The sequence below is a fragment of the Mastomys coucha genome, unplaced genomic scaffold (genome assembly GCF_008632895.1).
Source record: "Mastomys coucha isolate ucsf_1 unplaced genomic scaffold, UCSF_Mcou_1 pScaffold20, whole genome shotgun sequence".
NCBI lineage: Eukaryota > Metazoa > Chordata > Mammalia > Rodentia > Muridae > Mastomys > Mastomys coucha.
The window spans coordinates 51434368-51455737 of record NW_022196903.1 but is presented as its reverse complement, the minus strand read 5'-3'; the positions used below and the strand labels follow the sequence as shown (position 1 = coordinate 51455737).

Genomic DNA, 21370 nt, shown 5'->3' with positions numbered 1-21370 from the left:
GAGAGAGAGAGAGAGAGAGAGAGAGAGAGGAAAAGCAGAGACCCGGCCATGGCCATGTGGAGAGAGGGGAAAGGGAGAAGAAGAGAGGGAGCAAGAGGTAAGAATAAAAACAAGAAAGAGAGCAAAAGCTTGAGAGAGAGAGCAGGGGCCAAGCAGCTCCTTTTATAGTGGGCTGGGCTACCTTGCTGTTGCCAGGTAATTGTGGGGTGGGGCATGCCTGGCTGTAGGATAGGTGACTGTAGGAGTGGAGTCCAGCCAGAATACTAGGAGCTTTGGGGATTGCCTTACTGGTGATGGATAGCCACAGGATAATGGTGTTAAGGGCTCATGGTGTCAGGCATCTAATGTCTGGGGCGGAAACTCACTGTTCCTTCCCTTGTAGAATTTTCTACTGGGTCTCTGGAGTAAGCCCCACTCAACCATAACACAGACTGCCTTTCATGATCTAACAGTAACCCACTCACAAAATGACACACATTGTATGTACTCACTGATAAGTGGGTATTAGGAAAAAAGCTTGGAATACCCATAATACAACTCACAGACCATATGAAACTCAAGAAGAAAGAACACCAAATTGTGGATGCTTCAGTACTACTTAGAAAGGGGAACAAAATAATCATAGGAGGTAGAGGGTGAGAGAGACTTGGGAGGAAGAGAGGAGGGGGAAGGGGAAAAGGGGGACAGGATTATGTGTGGGAGGAGACTGGGGAGATGTACAGAGGGTCAGGATGTGTATAGCAATGGGGGATGGGAAACTGGGGGTAGCCACAAGAAAGTCCCAGATGCCAGGAAAGCAAGAGGCTCATGGAGATGACATTAGCTGAAATAACCAACAAAGGGGAGAGAGAACCTGTAGAGAGAATATCCAGAGGTTAGGCTCAATGCCCCAGTGTAGGGGAATGCTAGGTTAGTGAGGCAGGGGTGGATGGGGGAGCACCCTCATAGAAGCAGGGGGAGGGGGTATGGAATAGGGGGTTTGCAGAGGGGAAACTGGGAAAGGGGATAACATTTGAAATGTAAATAAAATAACCAATAAAAATTTTTAAAAAATAAAATAAATACCAGAAAAAAAAAAGCTTCCAGTAAGTAAATGGGATACTAATCAGAACAGACAGTTTTCAAAAGAGAAGATACAACTGGCCAACAAATACCTAAAATGTGTTCAACATCCCTAGCCATTAGGGAGATGCAGTCAAACTGCTTTGAGATCACACATCACCTCCATAAGAATTGCCATCAGGGAAATAAGTGACAAAAGATGCTGCCAAGAATGTGGGAAAAGGGGAGCCATAGATACTGGAAGGAAAGTGAACTTTTGCAGCCCTTATAGAAATTAGTATAGATGTTATATAAATAATAAAAAGTAGCCCTATATATGACCATTCCTGGTTATATACCTAAAGGACTACAGCCTGCCACCGAGTCATTTCTTTTTAATTTTTACGTTTTAAAGAATTTCATATATGAGTGCTGTGTTTACGTCCCTCCTCACTTTCCCCTCCCCTTTTAAAGTCCCTTCATGCATTTCCCCAATTTCCTCTTTCATAGCACCTGTGTCTCCTACAGAGATATTTGTACATCCCTCTTGACTGCCTCAGGATTCACAGTAGCTGAAAAATAGAACCACCTTAGGTGTCTATCAATAAAGAAATGTATAGTGTCGTACATATACACACTATACAAACAAAATCTTCACATTTTCAAAGGATGGATGAAACTAGAAACAAAAGTAATTAGACTCAACAACAAAATCTATACATTTCTGACAGATGTGGATCCTATATCTTAGTATGTGTGATTTCGCGCATGTGGCAGGAAGGAATCATGAAAGAAGACCATAGGAGGAGATGAAGAGATCTTAAGGGAGAGGGATGTGCAGGGAGGGTAATGGGATGTTGGAGTATGTGGGAGAGGGAAGGTGATTGGAGAGTGGGAGGCAGGCTTGGGGAGGCCAGCAGTGAGGAGGACCAATGAGAACAAAATAGGCATATGCTATAATGAAGCAGCTTTCTTTGTAAACTTACTTAAATTGATTTTGAAAACAAAGCTCAAAAGGGGACGTTCTGGGAGGATATTACAGGTGTTACAGGCTTCTAGAGAGAGCTGTAGGATTTGGTAGAGTCGGGGCCTTAGCTCTTTCAGCTTGCTCTTTTTTTTCTTGCTTTCTATACCATCCTTTAAGTTTTAGTGAGTAAAGTCCCACAGAGGAACTTCATCCCAGGGTGAGGATGGATACAAATTCATATGCTTTGGGAACCACCTAGGCACTTTTCCTTTTCTTTCTGGAGAATTGCATTTCCTCCCTTCTTTGTGTTTTTGCAAGACTCTTAAATTCTCAGCATGTGGCAACAGACTGTATACGTTGTTTACTCAGAGCCAAGCTGATAAGTCCTTGTCAGAATGAAACGGAATCACATTACCCAGGGCTCCTCCTGCAGACAGTATATTAGGATGCCTCGGTTAGACACACTATAAAGTGAATCTGTGGCTACCCCTGATTTACATTCTTCTCATTTGCTTGTGCCCTTGTCTTTTCTCAGTCCATTAAACTTACCCTGCATGGTTCTTTCTCCCTGTAGCTGAGCTCCCTTCTCTAAAGCTACAAACTGCTTCCTTGAGGCCTGAGATCTCCCCAGTGATGAATCTTGTTCTCCTTGTAAAAGACCTTCTGAAGCATGGACCATTCTTCTTGACCTACACTGTGCATCCATGTTTTCTCTTACATGAAAGTGTAAACACTGTGATGTATCTCACAGAACCCAGGGTGAGGAAAGTAGAAATATTGGGTTAAAATACTCAGGTTTCTTCCCCCTCCCTCACTCTGTGATCCAGGTTATTTGATCTTGGGAGCCATAATGCACTAATGTTCAGCAGCGTTTTGAGGAAGCATTGGTCCGATGGTCACTAAGGCAGTTCCCCAGCTCACAGTGCGTATTGGATGGTGACACATTGGAACCTGACTGCTCCTCCTTTTGCTATGCTTAAAGTTACAGATAGCTGCTAATAGAGCTTACGAGTCAAGTGCATTTACAGGCTGTCTGGGAGGGTTATGCTATAGGATACATGAAAACTTGGCATTATGAAGTAAAGGGAAGAGGTATGGCAGGGACACAGAGGAGAGAGCCGGAGATTGGGTGGGTACCACATAGGGAAGAAGGCATAGGAGCACACAGCTGGGGTTGAGAGCAGGAGGAGCAGATGAGATGGAGTGGGCTCGGTGGAGCTGCTTGCCTCCTGCACCTGAGCCACACTATTTTTGGTATCCTGAAGGCTTAGTTTACCTGTGATCTTCCTCACGGGGCTTTTGATATTATTGGAAGAGACTCATGTGATTTTTGTTTCTGTATTTTTGTCTCTATTTAGTCAGAAGCATTTCATGCTTTCAAATCAGCCTAAAATAAATTGGAGTGGGGGAAGTTTTAGTTTTCATTTCGTCAGAGAAGACTTTCCAGCCAGTGCCCCCTGGAGACTATTCTGCCCACATTCATGACAGGAGCAGAGGAGCAGTGCAATTCCACTTTCCTAGAGTTGTCCAAATGGTTCTCACCTGGTGGAGCTGGGATAAAGCAGTGCAGAGACTGACCCACTGTGCTCCTTCTAGGGAAGATCAGAGTAATGGGGTGGGGGTGTGTTTCTGACTACATTCTAGAATGCAAAACTGTGGACACTATGTACTAGGCCTAGCTTTGCTTCTGGTGGGGCCTGTTTGGAACCTCTGATGGAAGCTTCCAGCTTTCCTCTAGGGATTCTTGACTAATAGAGGAACTATCTGGTGCCCATGTATGGAAAGCCCCCAGAAACCATTTCTGAGGGTTAATTCAGAAAATTAACAATTCCTCTGAAGATCTTTCTAGAATCTAGCCCCACTTGCCCTATTTTTGATACATTTATTTATATTATTGTTTTACTCAAGAGGTCATCAGAGGAGTGACCATGAAAACACAGCTAGGCACACAGATACCACGAGAAGAGAGGAGGATGCCTCACACTCTAGGGCCACAAGGGAAGTACTGGGATTGGTCATTGGCAGAGTAAGATGCAAGTCTGCCTGGACAAGAGCCTCATTGTGGCTTTCCTGGGAAAGAGTAGGTGAGGCAGGGTAAACAGTTTTAAATTGGCCTGACTGAAATGTGTTCAAGAGTATCAGAGATGCTTCTAGTTATTTAGTATCTGACCTTTGAGCAGGTCTAGATAACAATCAGCCTGATTGGATGAGACTAAGATGGAGAATGTTTGAGTGTCTTTTATTTGAAAAGTACACCTCAGATGGGACCTCTCAAGTTTAGGTGGCAAGTGAGGCAGGAGACTAAGATACGACAACTCAGGGATATTATTGAACTGTCTGGAAGAGATATGTCTAATGCATGAATACAGGGCAGAGGTTCAAATACTGTTTTTGAAAAGTACAAACATGTTGACAATGATGGCAACTCCCTGATGCATCTGTGTTTTTGCTTCATCTTGAGTTCGTGATTTATTCTCACTGCCTTCTGCTGCTTCCTGGGAGTACTGCCCAATAAACTGCTTCTGACCTATCCCATTCCTAAAAGGAAACTGGACCTAAGTTACACGGTGAAGTAATTCAAGATTTGGATGCTGTCCCAAGGCCCCATTTCTACCCTAGTTAGGGCTTCTCTGGTCTTGTGGAAAACATCCCATAGGCATATGTGAGTGGACCACAAAGGGCCTTATTCTTTGTATGAGGTGGAATTCTGCCCTGGAGTCCTACTGCATCTGACCGTACCAGGCTCTCCTCCTATTGTGTCTCTTGTGATGCACTTGGCCATGCTTGGTCCTCCTCTTACTGTATTTCCTGTGATTCTTCACTATGCTGCCTATGATACAATACATGTTTTACTTTAAAAATTGAAACTAATTTTGCTCACATTTTATTTTTGTGTTTCCTTTCTGAATAATAGTTAATTCTTTACTAATCAAATTGGTCATCAAACATGTTCTCAGTGTCTATTGAATGTGATCATGTGTTCATACTGAGAGAGCCACATGCCTCTTCCTTGACCATTTTTTCCATGTGATTTTTTCCTTCCGAAATAAAAGCTCTCATTTCCAGCATTTCACATGTTAATTTTCGGTAGCCTACATATGATGCAATTTAGGATTATGGTCTCATGACTCCCATCAAGTCTAAGAATTCTTTCTAGTGTGTGTCTGTATGTATTCTTAGACTTAGTCTCTTAGAGCAGGTGGAATGACTTCTTGCCTGGCAGGTATAAAATCCTGGGTTTAAATCCCAGTGCCAAAAGGACTTTAAAAAGTCTCTAAGCATGCATTGTTCTGAAATTGCCAGAAGATATTGGTTCACTCTTATGTTCAATTATAGCAATAATTAATTTTATATATAGTTAGATTCATATGTTTATGTTTGTATACAATTTTAGATATTCATTTATTTTTAATATTAATTTATACAGTTCAACAATATAAAATATTTATAAATGTAAAGTTATCCTTTCATGTCTACCCTAATTTCTCTATTACTATTTTATCCACTATAGTATTTTCATAGGTTTTGATCCTTTTAAATTTTCTTTTTGTTTCTTACTGGAGAGAGAATAAAATATAAATTTTATGCATATCACCCCTGTACTGGCTAGTTTTGTGTGTCAACTTGACACAGGCTGGAGTTATCACAGAAGGGAGCTTCAGTTGGGGAAGTGCCTCCATGAGATACAGCTGTGGGGCATTTTCTCAATTGCCCCTTGTGGGTGGTGCCATCCCTGGGCTGGAGGTCTTGGGCTCTATAAGAGAGCAGGCTGAGCAAGCCAGGGGAGCAAGCCAGTAAAGAACATTCCTCCATGGCCTCTGCATCAGCTCCTGCTTCCTGACCTGCTTGAGTTCCAGTCCTGACTTCCTCTGGTGATCAACAGCCATGTGGAAGTAAGCTGAATAAACCCTTTCCTCCCCAACTTGCTTCTTGGTCATGATATTGTACAGGAATAGAAACCCTGACTAAGACAACCCCCAATTAACTTTTCTTTTTTTATTAGATATTTTCTTTATTTATATTTCAAATGTTACCCCCTTCCCTCGTTTCCCCTCTGGAAACCCCCATCCCATTCCCCCTCTCCCTGCTCACCAGTCCACCCATTCTGGTTTTGTTGTCTTAGCATTCCCCTACACTGGGGCATCTAACCTTTTCAGGACCAAGGGCCTTTCCTCCCATTGATGTCCAACAAGGCCATCTCTGCTACATATGTAGCTGGAGCCATGAGTCCCTCCATGTGCACTCTTTGGTTGCTATCAACCTCAACTAAATATCCTTATTAGTATATAGAGTTATTTCCATTGGGAATATTGTTCAGTGGCATAGATGCTTAGACTACGAGTACATTGCAGGTAATTCAAGTGGCCAGTGGGTGGTAGTAGCCTAATTATAACAGAATTTCTCGAGTGGCAGCAAATTTTAGCCATGGGTAGCTTGGCTCCTTTGAAGCTGTTAAAAGCTAATTTCTTTAAAAGCACACAAATGTAAAGTAAACATGTGTTGGTGAGTTGGTTGATTTGTTAAAGAAACCAGGAAAATGTTCCAGTTATTTGGAAGACATGATGCTTCATCTTGATTGTCAACTTGATCAGGTTGATGGATGTCTGGGACATGAGTCAAATACACTCTGGGTGTGAGTGTGGAGTACTTCCAGAAACAATTAAATCATAGGGACTTGTTGGAGGAATTGGTCACTAGGGCCAAGTAACTGGGAGCTATATCTTGCCCTGGCCTCTTACTGTATTTCATTTTCTCTTCTTGTTGCCATGATAGAAGTTCTTTTTTCATGCCTTCTCTGCTGTGATGGATGAATGCTACAAAATCCATGAGCCAAAATAAATCTTTCTTACCTTAAGTCTTTTATATATCAGCCATCCTGTCATAGCAATGAGGTGGGGATCCAGCACAGCCAATCCTAAGGCAGACAGATAATTAAGACCAGCAGGAGAGCAGAAATGAATTTGCTTAATAGTCATAAAACTGTCAAGACTTGTCAGTACCTGCCAGAAAGTAATTAGTTGTATTTCATTTGATAAGGTTCTTATTTTTTTCTGTAGGCAAAAATCATGTTACCCATCTGTTTTCTTTAATTTCAGGGTATAAAATAGGTTCAAGATAATAAAAATGGTGATAACCTGGGTTGGGTGAGCTACATGGGATATCCACAAAACTCTATGCATTTCAAAGGCTAACGTTTTTCCTTAATAGTGTTTCTTTATCACCTGAACCTAATCAACTACCGCTTCCTATTGCTTCTACTTGAGTTTTTTCTTTCCAACCTTTGCAAGACGTAGGTTTTTGTCCTAATGCTTATCATGCCATGCTAACAAGATGGCTGCTGCAGTTCAAATATTGTTGTCATCTTTCAGCAGGAAGAAGAAATGAAGAGGAGAAAGGAGGGAAAGGTGAATTTAAAGGGATAAAAGTGTTCTCAGGATAGCCTCAGTAATTTCAAATTATAATTAATTGGGGCAGAATTACAACAGAAAGCTAGCTATGGCAGCAAGAATAGCTGGGGAATTGCATGTATTTTTTTCTTTTCTTCCTTTAAGGGAGGAAGGCAGGTGAGCTGGGAATTGCTAATGAAAGTAAGTGAGTCCTATTTATCGACTTTACTGTCTCTGCCCTTAAACGTGTCATTGTGTCCTTATCTGCTGATGCGGTTTTTTGGAGACACCATTTGTATATCCCCTTGGGACCTGTAAAGAGGGTGGCTTGGATTTTATGATTCTTTTGATTCACCAAAATGATGGAAAGATATTATGAATTCCCTGATGCTTGCAAATGAATTTGTATTTTATTAGTTTGATTATACTTAAGATTAGTCATCTGTATATGTAAAACTTTGCTATTTTGCTTAAAAATAACATGCTTTATTTTGTATGATTTCATGGGGACCTTCCTCTAGTCCTGCCCTACAGTGTACCAGTCTGCTCCTCGAACAGAAGATTGATTATCATGGTTTTGACCATTTTATTAAAGCCTTTGGATTTTCCTCTAGACAACAATCCACTGTCTCTGCTCCAGCCTCAGTGGAGTGGGTGGCTCTGTTGTGTCTTTGAACTGCTGCAGTGTCCTTTCCTATTGGCTGCAGTGCTACTCTGGCCTTAGATTCATGTCCTGTGTCACATTTCTTTGTTGCTCTTCCAGGTCCCCAAAGCTTAGTAAGTGAACCTTTTTTGGTGTCCTGTCATACCTTGCTGCTTCCTAGCTATGGTGTATTGCTGTGTATTGTTAGTGGTCAGTGCTAGAGAGACAAACCAGTAAATTTAAAAGAAGACTGGTAGGAGCTATAACTTGGATCCACTGAAGATTTCCAACACTTCCTTTCACATCCCTAATTCCTCATTCAGCTATGTTGGGATCTGGAATGGGACCTGGGTCACTGGTGAAATTTAATGCATGTTTATTGAAAAGAAAATGAAGGAATGGAGGAAAATGCCCAGGAAGTTGATTGTAAGACCTTTATGTAGCAGCTGCTATTCTTGTTCTTTCTCCTGGAACCAGAACTTCATTAACATATGATTAACATAGAACCAGACTTCATTAATAAAACCAGATCATATTAAGCTATATGGTTAGGGCTTCAAAACTGTCCTGTATTTCAGGGGCCTATGAGTCTGTTTCCTGTTCCTAATGTGCTCTTGAGTGATGTAAAAATAGTTTGAATGGACACTCCAAGGGGATCATCATGGATAGTGATGGTTATTAGTAGAACTTTTCACTGTTATGGGTGTCCTTGATAAAGGTTCAGGGAGGTACTTTCCCTCAGATGTATGACATTCTTCTGCTCTTCATAACAAAGCCATCCTTCTGGCATAGCAAGCCAGCATTTCTTCTATGGTGGGATGCAGGGGGCTGGTTAAGGTTTTCAAGAAGCAAAGTGTCTCTATGTGCACACACACCTATTCTCTACCTTCCTGTTGCAGCGTGGGCATAGTTGGTGTTGTCTCAGACTCCTCCCTGTACATTACTCATGTTCCTTCAATAGGTTTTGTTGAATTAGAGTGTTATTCCTTCTGTGTGGATGGAATGTTAAAAGCCAAGCCAGATGAATGAAATTCTATGGAAGCAAGGCTGGCCCACTTCACAGTATTTTGTTGCAAATATAAAACCATTACTCTATGACTAGCTGTCTTTCAACTGTTTTAATTTATTTCTTCAGAATGATGAAATCCACAGATTAGGAAAGAACTGACATTGTATAGATAATTGTTTTTATACTCATTGATCCTCTTGTGGCCATATGGAGAAGCAATGGATCATGGGACAGATGCAGAAGGAGGAAATACTGTGAGTAGGAACCATGATTTGAATTTCTGTGGGAGGAATAAGTGAGATCAGGGAAGAAGGCACAGGGTTAGGGAAACTGAATGATGTCTGGGATCTCTGGAGCAGAAGGGTTGATTAGATTTAACTCCATGTGACCTGTTCCCTGGGTGATTAGGGAGGTAGGGATATTAGGGCAGTGAATAGAGATCAGGAGCATGAAAGCCCAGTAAAGAGGAAATTGGGTGACCCTGGGTGCTAGTGAATGATCAGGGGCAGGAGACCAAGGAAAGTGATGCAGTTGGCTGTGTTGAGCATGTACAAGTGGGCAGATGTCAAAGTATAGAATTTCCAGAAGATACAACCATGCTTAATGGGCAGGGATCTATGTTGTTATGGAAGAGCTAGAAGTGGTAAAGGTTCAATGCCCCAGTGTAGGGGAGTGCCAGGGTAGGAAGGCAGGAGTGGGTGGGTGGGGGAATACCCTCATAGAGGGAGGCGGAAGGGGAATAGGATAGGGGGCTCTGGAGAAGAGACCTGGAAAGGGAATAACATTTGAAATGTAAATAAAGAAAATATCCAATAAAAAAAAGAGGTAAAGGAACATTTTGTCACATCCTATCAAGGCTTTGTTCTTTTAGTGCTTTGGTTTGAATGCATTAATAATAAACTTAGAATCACTTATAATGTGTCAGTGTTGCATTATTGAAAAGAAATTATTAAGCACTACTACTTGGTATAATTTATCCAAGAGCAAACCCAGATTTGGTGTCTCCCCTTACCCCACTGTCTTCTGTTGTTGCCTGTTGTATAAGTCTGAATCTATGCCTGCCTGAATGCTGTATTGTGGATCTATCTGTTCCTGGCTCTGTCTTTGTGTACATGGGTGTGCCTATGGGTGTGTCTGTAACAAAGGACTTTGCTCTCTCTTTAATTGAACAGCACAGAAAGTATCATACCAGAGAAAGAATAAGGAATAGTTTATAAAATATTATAAGAGATTAAGTCGCTGATTCTAACTGACCCAAACAGACCCAAATAATAAACACTATTATAATCATCATTGTTTATCAAGCAATATTCATATGTAGCAGCCAACATTTATGATGGATATTAATGATATATGGCTGCTTTCATTTTTTTCCCCTATTTTTGGCAAATGAGTATCATGATGTACAGGCACATATGTATCACTCTTTGAGACAGGGGTGTGCAACAGTACCAAACTTAAGATCATAGCCATGCTTTAGCTTAGATTGGAAAAGTAGATTACATGGGAAATTCAAGGAAATTTGTTATATGTGTCTCTCAAAAGCACATTAAACAACAGTTTGAGTATATAGTAAGCCAGTCTTAAGTTGTAAATAACCTCAAGGTGTATTATTAATTCTGGCTGTGAGGTCCAGCAAAAACTTCCAGTATCTTTGAATGTAAGAGATATTTTTTTTCATATTTTACACTTTATCATGTTGATATTGACATCTTTTGGTATGGTGGTTTTAATAGTGCCACTCCTTGGGCCAAGCATATTCAAACCACCACATTTGTCGAATTCAGCTCTACACTTATAACATCATTTCCACATGGTGTTCACCTTTTACACTTAGCTGACATGTTTGATGTGTTTTCAGACTGGACTGTGAATAAATAAATGCTGCAAAATAGCCTTTCCCAAATCTTAATATTACAGAAGAATCAGACAGCTTGATAGTGACTTGTAATTCCTAGAGGTGGGCACTCTTTGGATGGGAATCTTTTTAGAATGGTACGTTAAAACCTGGTCTCTGGCAAGCTCAACTCATAGGGGAGACTTGTATCTGGAAATCCCTGAATAGACATCTTTATGAATACAGGTAGTGCTACCCAACATGTGGAGCTGATCCCTCTGCACTGAAGCAGGATGCCTGTGATGTTCAGCTGTAATTCTGTATATCTAGTGCTAGTCTGTCTTCTGCATATAAATAAAAAGGTCCCTTATTTATCCACAAATTGCCTGCTGAGTATCTACTCATGGAGCCCTGTGATGTAGGTGGTGATGAGAGCTGTCTAAATTTCCTTCTCTGCCTTTGCATATCCTGGGTGGGGATGAAGGGCACAGCTGTGACTCATCTGTACATTTTCTCTTTTATCCTTAGGGTCTAAGTCACAGAACTGTCTGTGGAATTCTCTCATTGATGGGCTCACTGGGAATGTTAAGGAGAAGCCAAGGCCAACAATTGTCCAGGACACTCGACCTCCAGAAGAAATTCTGGCAGATGAATTGCCACAGCTGGATAGCCCAGAAGCTTTGGTGAAGACATCCTTCAGGTTTGGTGGATGAGAATTCAGTTTGTTCCTTCTTCATGGTTCTGAGAGCTGTCTCAGTGCATTTGGATGCCTACTCGGGGGGCGGGGGCAGCAGATGACTGTTTCTCTGTACTGTATGGATTAGCAACAGTGAAGGATTTTTGGAATACTAACTGGACTCCCATGTAGCTTTCACATATGTAGTGAATATCAAGTCTATGGTTCATTTCTTTGGTAGTTAATCGCTATTGGCATTTCAATGCAGAGGTTTAGGACTCAGTGACATCAGCAGCTTGAATTGGGTTAATGATGCTTTTGCTTCAAAGGATAAAAATGCATTTGGATAAATGCACAGAGATAAAACATATGGTGGGATTCATTCAGCCCTGTGTCTTTGTTGTCTCTTCCTTGGAGGAGGTTTCTACTTGTGAGAGACATAAACTCTATCAGTAAGGTAAATGAAATGCAATGTTGTGTTGTTCTCCAGATGGCTGGCTGCTCTGCTCCTGGTCCCTTAGTCTGGCATCTCCCTGGAAAGGACTTTTTCATTTTCTTTTAACTATATGCTCCATTTTCATTACAACTCTATCTATTATCTTTTTATTCATTATAATAAAAGTTAGTCTGGGTGTGAATGTGTTATGAAAACAGGATTTATGTTTTTATGAATGGGCCTTGCAACATCCAGTGCTACTGTATCAGAAATTGAGATTTCATAATTCTTCCAATTTCCTTTCCTCCCTTCCTTTCTGCTACAATAACTTTACTGGTCACCATAAACTATTCTATTCTCCAAATAGCAAGTGGAACATATAAACGTCACTCTAGGCAACTCTTAGACTCCATGAAATGTTTTTTAAATGAGCTATGTTTTGCATAGACATAGTGTGTAATGGCTTAGTTAGAGCCATTTCATTGTGTGCAGATTCTTATGTAGACTGAATTATAGATGAGTCTAAACAGAAGTGTGAATAGGAGTTTTGTTTGGATTTCTTTATGCAACATGATGGCTACACTGGGGAGACACGAACTGTAGGCAAATACTTTTCTTATTCCCATAAAGGTGTTAGTAATTGCATCCTGAGGTTTCTGAAATAAAGATAAGCTCTCTCTGTGAACCTGCATATTTCTGCAAATGACAGCAGTAAGGCTCGAATGTTGACTAGCTTTCTTAGTTCATGTAATCTTGCCCTGGAGCCTGACTTGTCATATACAGTGTATCCATAACCAGTTCCTCCATCTGAAAAGAGGCTCATTGTCTTTTATCATTGCCAACTGAAGGGTTACTCTCACAGGACCATCTTATTTGTGTGTTCATCTTCATTACCATTACCCATTCTTCTTATAGTTCCTTGAGCCTTTAAAAAGAAAGTGTATCTTCTTCTTCCCTGATTTGCTGGTTATAGCCTGGAACAACATCTTCATTTTTGAAAGAGATTAAGTGATAAATTATTAAGATGGGAACTTATTTTTGGTACTTTGTATAACTTGACATAGTAGTAAGGGAAGAGGAGACACAATTATTCCACCTTTGTATTAGTTGAGGCTAGAAATTCATTGGCATTAGCCAATCACTGTTTGGTTCTCTGAGTGCTATTATGCAGTCATCCTTCCCAAGGTTGTTGACTGCTGTGGCAATGTTGAAAGAACAACTTGTGCAGTTGTTACTTGTGAATATCAGGATCAGTTGTGAGATTTTCTTTTTCGCATATAAATTATCAAGCATACACAAAATACTCAGTTTATTTATCAATTAGTAATTAATCAGTATCAGATAACCCTATTGATAATGCTAGTTTTTTAAAAACACATTTTGAATTTCAAAGAAAGGAAAAAGTTATAGATGAATTTTAAATAATGTTTGTTGGAGTGTATGTACTTGAGACTTGTTGATTCAGAATGTCTGTGACTTAGGAGAAAATCTACCATATATTCATATAGTTTTGAACTTCAGGGAAACAGGCACAGTTGGGAGTTTTCACCTGAGGTCCTGTGGGGCCTTGTTTGCTGAGAAGAAACTCATGATGCCCAGGAACTGTCAGCACCTATCCTCCCAAGAACTCTTTAGTTTCATTACTGTTAAATGATTCAGAATGAGTGATAGCTTTGATTGCTAGCTTCTTTTTCTCCTTTTTGGAACCTACAGCCATGAAATATGGTTACCAACCCTTATTATCAAACAAAAGCCAAACTACAATGCCAATAATGTACCAAGCCCTCAGGAAGACCTCCGTGCTCTTTTACTCCTCATAGATGCTCCATGTTGCTGACAGTTTGAGTATCAGGTCTCATCAATGAATAGTATGGATTTTTCAGAAGTTTCACAAGTTTGTATGTTTTGGTCTTTCCCAGGCTCATTGTTATAATAACAAATATCCTCATACTGTCAGGCATGACTCTGATGTAGAAGAAACTTAAAATATAGAATTGATGTTATAGAGGATTTGCTAGTAGAGTTGCTTAGAAGACATTAAGTCATACCAAATAGATTTTAGCTAAGAGAGCACTAAATACAACAAAGATAATTTGTCTACTAGCCAAGCATGCTAGAAACAAGCAATATTTAGGTTGCTGAGATGCAAATTTTCATCAGGATTGATCAGCTATTAGGTTCCATTCTCCTAACAGAAGGGGACACACATGACATTACAACCAGTCATTAGTCCCATTTCTCTATCAGAGAACATGTCTGTAATGGGCAACTCAAGGGAACAATGCAAGGTGGCAAGGATCATTAAATTCTGCCTTGTCATAAAGCTCCTGGTGCTCTTCTTGAGAAAATGTGGTGGTACACACCTTTAATCCTAGTGCTCAGGATGCAGAAGCAGGCTAGTTCTTGTGAGTTTGAGGCCAGTCTGGTTTACAAAGTGAGTTCAGGACAGCTATGGCTATTACACAGAGTAACCCAGTCTCAAAAAAACCAAAAAGAAAAAAAAGAAAAAAAAGAAAAGAAAAAGAAAAAGAAAAAGAAAAGCAGAAGCAGAAGGAAAGAAGGAAGGGAGGAAGGAAGGAAAAGGAAGAAAGAGAAAAACATAATTCTGCCAAGTGGGCAAGATGACCCTGGATAATTACTATGTAAAAAAGAACAATACTGGCATACTTAAAAAAAACAATTATGGCAATATCTTTGATGTGTAAATTTCCTATACATCTAAGTAGCCAGACTTGCATATATGGAATCATAAGCCTAAGATATATAAGAGAGATCTTTAAAGCCGGCTCCCCATTTGGACATTAGCCAGCTGGTGATATTATTGAAGAGCTTTTCACTATTTTTCTTAAGTGTGTGGAGCGAATTCTCACTAGTGAGGGGATGTTCTGCTTTAAGCTTACAACCAACCCAAAAGATGGGGTACAGGTATGGTAGTTTGAAGGAGGGTGGACCCAATGGGCTCATTTACTTGAATACTTGCTCCTTATTTGGTCGAAGTGTCTGGGAACAATTAGAAGTTGTGGCCTTGATGGAGGAGGTGGAGTCATTGGAGGTGGATTTTGAGGCTTTAAAAGACTTATACCATTCCTGGGGTCTCACGGTTGAGGATCAATATGTGAGCTCTCAGTTCTTCCTTCATTCCACCATCATGGACTCCAACTCTCTGAAACTATAAGTCAAATTAAACACTGTCTTTTCTGAGTTGCCTTCATCATGGTGTTTTATCATAGCAATAGAAAAATAACAATGACACTATGGCAGGGAAGAAGAAACTGTCTCAGAGAGGTGGAGCCTATGATTTGGGCTGAATTCAAATACAGACTAGTAGGAATGATTACTTTGGAGTTGACTGTTACTAATGGCAGTAGCCAGGGGGAAGCTAGGATCCTACTTCAGGTCCTATTGGAATCTCACCTTAAATAACAAGATCATTGAAAGCACCCAATTTTGATTTAAGACAAGTTCCTGGATCTACTACCTCAAGCTTGTCCTTTAAACAGCTTGGGACTGCTACTAAAGGTCAACATGATTTATGTTAGTTAGCACTAATGGCAGAATATGACATTGAAAGTGAGACTTTAACATTCAGAATTTAGAAAATGAATGGACTACCCTTCCTCCCTCTGGGCTACACATAGCTAGCAGAGATGTGCAAATGCCATCTCAGGCCCAAGTACCCTCATCTTCTTCTTCTCTGCTGGATGCTGAAGGACAGATACTCAAAGTCTTGGGACAGACAGTTCAGTGTAGTCTTATGAAGTAAATGCCAGGGCTTGAAGGATAGCAATGTTCATTCTTATCCAAATCAAAGTTCCAGCTGTCTCTGGAAAGAGGCATAATTTAGCTCTTGTGCTAAGGGCTTGGGACTTCATCATCTCAGAATGAACAGTATTGGGTGCCTAGATAGACAGGTTCAGTATTTGGTGTAACTGTATTAGATTTTAGTTCTAATGTACTTACCACTGGGAGTTTGTTTCATGTCTTACAGCCTCTATTTTCTGTCCTTTGGTTTCATTCCCTTTCCATTCAATTTTATGTGAGGACATATTTGGGAAACAAAAGATAAAATAGATTTTGATACGTAACTTTGAAAATGATTAAGTCAAGTCATTTAACACACCCATCAAATATATATTTGTGTGCGTGATAACCCTCCTTGTTCTAACCATAACAACTGATGTTTGTCCAGAGTAGCTATTCTGAAGATGAAGCTTGGCTGTGCATTGAAAACATCTGCAGGGCTTGTTAAACAGGACTGTGAGCTTAGCCCATAGTGGAGTGAAGTGGGAACCAGCATGCACTTAAATTAAAAAAAAAAAAAACAAAAAAACAAAAAACATGCTTCAAGGATAGTGAGTGATACTCATAGTTGTGGCATCTTCTTCAAAACTATGGGACAGGATAGGGAGTTCATAGCCTTTGAACTTCCAAATAGCTCACTATTATTGAGTAGGTCACTTACATAATTTAGCCTTAATTTTTAATTTTTGCACTGAGGATAGAGAAATTCATTTTCCAGGGTAGTTGTGAGAACTTAAGTAAGCATATACAAGGGAGGCAATCTGTGCAGCATCCAACATGTATTCAGTAGGCACAATTCCTATTTCTGCTCAGTATTTCCTGGACCACTTGCATGCCCTTGAATGTACAACATGCATGGTAATGGATCAAAGGCAAGGCTGTGGCTTAAGCTTTAGCTTACTGTGGACTCTGAGAACTCAGTGAATATTTAATAGTAGAATTCTGCTTTCAAAACCCAAGACTCTTGAAATAAAGAAAGTAGGAACAGGAAAGGCAACACTGCCTAGGAAGTCTGCCTGAGACCCTGTCTTACTTGTTCCCTATGACCTCAGTCTTTGAGTTTGATACTCTACCCAAGCTGTTTGTAAAGGAGAATTGAGAACAGATAGAACCTGGGGCTAATAGGCTAGAGCTATGTAGCTTTGACATGAGTAAACTTTTCAGTACTGTCCACTAGAGGATCCAAAAGAACAGGAAAAATTCCCTGATGAGTACTTGATCTGTCGTTTGCCTGCTACTAGGGAGTCATTGGCTCATCTATAGTCTTTAGGCCTTAGCAAAGTAAGTATTGTTATCCAAGCTTCACATGTCAAGAAACTGAGAGAACAAAGCACATGTCCAAAGTTATCATCAGGTAACAGAGCTAAGGAACTGAAATAACAGCCCCTCAGCCACCCCCACCCATGGCTCAGGCCAAGACCTCTCTACCATTTCCACCCACCACATCACCATGACATTCACATGGTGACCTGTAACTGTAATGAATTAAGACAATGTGATTAGTTTTATTAATCTGAGTGTGATCTGTGAATATACACTTTGATGTCCTAAATGTAATGCCGACCCTACCCTTCTCCATGGCATGAAGTACTTTTCTAGTTTAGATTTATGCTTTCAACTCACCTTCTTCTGCATAGATGCCTTTTCAGGCACTTCCCCTCAAACTTTAGGTCTGAAAGGATTCTTTGAGGAATTCTGTTAAATGAACACCTCGATTTAGCTGGTGAGTCTGTGTGTCCAACAATCTCCAGGAGATGACCCCATGGTCTGAGGACCATCTTTTCAGTGTTAAGGCCTGGAATATCACAAGCATGAATTTGTAATGTGTGGTTCTTAACCTATGTGGAGACCTTTTACCCGATTTCCTCATTTTCTGAACAGAAACACAAGCTTCAGAGATTACTGTTAGGATTAAGTGGGTTAAAGAGGCTTCCAACCTCCAATTCCTTCTTTCCCAAGAATTCCAAAACACAGTTTAAAGTTACATTGACCCTTTATACCCAAGCTTATTCTTCTGTTCCTGGGTCCTGAGGTACTATATGAGTAAGCTATAGCACTGACCCAACATTGTGAGCAGCAGTGGAAGTCCTGAAGCTACCTTGTGTACCAGTCATCTCAGTTGCTTACCTTAATCTATGTGACTCCTAGGATGGGTGGAGTCCTCAGGTTTGTATAGCCCTTGATTTTGGAAGAGGAAGACATTACTCCCCAGAGTCACCACAGGCTTAATGACCTTCTTCTCCCACTTAGAATGTCTGAATTTGGGTTCTGGCATTTATTTCCTAGATTCTACACATAAGAAACTAAGCATATGTTCTCAAGAGCAGAGCCCCATGGAGCCAACACTTTAGTCTGGGAGGAGTGTAAGCCCTTGTCAGATGCCATTGGATGCTTATGTTTTCCATTCTATATTAAATCATTGAACCCCTCGTTTTGGCATCTGGTAGTCATTTTTCCACTAGGGACTGCTGCCAAGAAGTCAGTTTCTGACTTGATTACTTTCAGGAAGTGTGCAGTGAAGTTGGTGGTGGATATGGCATGTGGATGAGTCCCTGGGGGTTCCAACCCCATCCCCGATGAGTCATGGGTTAGTGTGTCCAGTTAGTTCATGGGAAGTCTGGCTGCACAGATTTCTATTGTCATCATGTGTGGCTACCTATATGGGCTTTCAGACACATTTACTTCCTCAACTTAGTGTTGCCTTCAGGGAATTTCTGTGTTTCTCTATGGTTTTCAATAACCCAAAGGGTCTTCCTCAAGTTTACCAAGAGGGAATGTAAAGGAAGGAATTTGATGGTTTTTATTCATCTATAACATTTTCTTGGGTCAAAGTGATGAGTTTCATTATGACTTCTTTGCATGTGTATCATTTCTTTATTCTCATTTTGTTCTCCCTCCTCTATCCTCCCTCTTCTAGCTGGTTCCCTTTCTTCCACTAATTACTTCCTCCCTCTGCTTCCAGTTAGTGTATTACACTGCCCTCTCCTTCCTCAAGAGCCATCTTTCTACTTCTGTAGCCTGCATATGCACACACACACACACACACACACACACACACACACACACACACAAATATGTGCATATGTACACACACATATATGCACACACAATTTTAAATCTAGGTTCCCCATGGGGGAGACTTGAAGGACAGATAAATGTTTATAGTTATGTTGGTTTTCTGGGAAGGAATCATTTAGGTCTCTTTCTCTAAGGACCTCTTTAGAGACTCATTTTTTTTTCTCATTAAAGTTGGTAAAATATGGGTATGGCAATCACTGTTGCCCTGGCATTTTTCTTGGTCCTTGCACTGGGAGTTTTAGAAAGAAGGACCTTGTCTATTATGGCCATGGATTTAGCTGTCAAATCTTATACTACAGGAACTGCTTAGACCATGACCCTGTTATTCTGTGGGGGACAACTGACCTGGTGATGGGTAAGGTATTGTTCAAGGGTACTGAGCATAGCAGATATGCTGAATCTATATGCAGATGCTAACCTTTATGATGAGGGTTTGGCTTAAGAACTCCTAAAGTGGGCTTGGGGTGGCCCCTTTGGTACAGTACAGCAGCTAAATCATCTCCATCCATACTTTCTTCTCTCTTTTGCTGGACATCAAATCCCCTTCCTGGTTTCACCTATATTCTTCAGTTCCTTTCACATTGTCTCCCCTGATATATTTCTTGTGTGTTTAATTCTGACTTTATAAAGTATCCAGCCATGCTGGTATCCTCTCCTGGGCCACTCTGTCACTTACAGCTCAGTGCTTTGGGCACAGCTCCAAGACCATGTTCCTAGGAATCCTGCCCTAGGATTTATCTTTCTTCTGAGGTGCTGTTGCTTCCCATTGGCTGTAGTATTATTACTAGGCTGAAACTTTCTTCAATTTCTTATACTTTTATTGCTTACAGGAAACTCTAGAAGCATCGGATTAAAACAACAAGAGCATCATCAACAACAAAACAACATAAAAGAAGAGAATTTAAAATTATACTGAAAGAATGACTATTGCCATTACCTAAGGCATGCATACATATATGTGCATGCCTTGATTCCAGCCAACAGACCTGTGTCTGACCCTTTCTTGCCTATAGTGTGTGTTCGTATTTAAACCAGGGCATATTCTCTTTGAGCTGCAGAAACAGAGCTAGCTTATGGGGTAGCCTTCTCTTTTTGAGTTTATCTCACTTCCCTAATAAAAGAACTGTATAGTTTTTGGTTCTGGGAGTTAAAATTCATTAGGTCCTTGACATCAGGGGATTTACTGGCCAAGAGAGAGTACAGTGGTACAAATGTTAGAAGTATCCTGTGGACTGCAAAAGCCTCCAACACAGAGGTGCTTCTTAGAACTCAGCTTGCCAAGGCTCAAATCCAGATCCCTTTCTTGCTAAACATGTTTGATGTGATTTATTAAAGGATAGAGCATTTATTCTTGCTTGTTAGTAGGGGATGAGAGCTACTTTACAGAAATTATACTTTATAGATTGATATCACAGTGTGCGAGAGACCTGTGTAGCAAGGTTACAGCTTTGTTAGCACCCTAGAATGTGAAGAAAATGTTGCTTTTAAGGCTTCTTTTTAATTGGCCAGAACTTCCTCTATAGTTCTTTACTTTACTGGGAACCAGGGGGGTTGCATTTGAAGCTTCTGTGAACTTCACATTTTAATAGTCCCCCCCCCCATGATTTAGGTCTCCTATCCCATTCTCCTTCCCACCCCAAAGCCCCCACCCCTTACTTTGAGATGAGATCTTGCTAAGTTTGCTAAGTCTGTCTTGGGACTCACTATGTTAGCCTCAAGTTTCTGATGTCTTGCTTCAGCTTTCTGAGTGTGCTGGGATTACAGATATGCACCATCATACCTGGTTAACATTAGGTTCTTGAAGTAAATTGCTCAAGTGTTTGAACTTGACTAGGGCTGGTCGACTATGGTTGTGATTCTCCTATGGGTCTTTACCAAATGGTCTAGTCTTCAGCCCCGGCTACAGCTGTTTCTATGGTAGCAGCACTAGCTGACTTCTCATTCATCAACCTAGGTGACGTCTCAGGTTTGGCTGATGTTGTCAGGCAATTCTGGAACCTGTTCAAACTGCACCAAGCTTAAGGGACAATGCAAGAAAACTAAACTTTGCTCTTTTGGTCACTTACCAGTAGCTACAATTCTGTTGGCATGGGACCTCCAGACTAGGGGCAGGTATCTCTCCAGAGAAGGGAAGAAACAAGACCACTACTGTCACTTTCTTTTTCAGTCAGGTTGCCAGCGTCTCTGCAGTACCTCAGAAAGAGGCTGACTCTGGCTTTCCACTTCTGTGTTACTTACTGCCTTTCCCTTTCCAGCACCAGGCCTGGGGCTAAGTCACAATGGTGGGTGGATGGGTAAACAAACAGATTGGCTTGATGGTTTGGGACCCTGCCCCTGGAAAAATCTCAGAAATACCATATGTTAGTGCTAATAGCTTTCTGTATCTTTTTTTTTTGTATGTGTATATGTGCTGAAATTGAGGTTTCTTAATGAAGAAAATAAACTCCTTTAAATCTGTGTCCTGTGAAATGAAAATGTGGCTATCACTTGACTGA

At 40.7% G+C, this 21370-nt stretch overlaps 1 protein-coding gene and 1 long non-coding RNA gene across 4 annotated transcripts in view; one reads left to right on the top strand and one right to left on the bottom strand.

Moving 5' to 3' along the window:
* The window catches only part of Pde1c (phosphodiesterase 1C), a 454206-nt gene that overhangs the window by 116922 nt on the left and 315914 nt on the right, over positions 1–21370 (top strand). For all 3 annotated transcript variants that reach the window (XM_031382002.1, XM_031382003.1, XM_031382006.1), the window contains exon 3: positions 11413–11584. In XM_031382002.1, the coding sequence (XP_031237862.1) occupies positions 11413–11584 (172 nt within the window). The remainder of the gene's footprint in view (positions 1–11412; positions 11585–21370) is intronic.
* Positions 6832–21085, bottom strand: LOC116098973. Its single transcript, XR_004122027.1, has 3 exons — positions 20942–21085; positions 15957–16014; positions 6832–6923 (listed from the first exon to the last, which is right to left on the bottom strand). It is a non-coding gene; the product is annotated as an uncharacterized LOC116098973 (long non-coding RNA).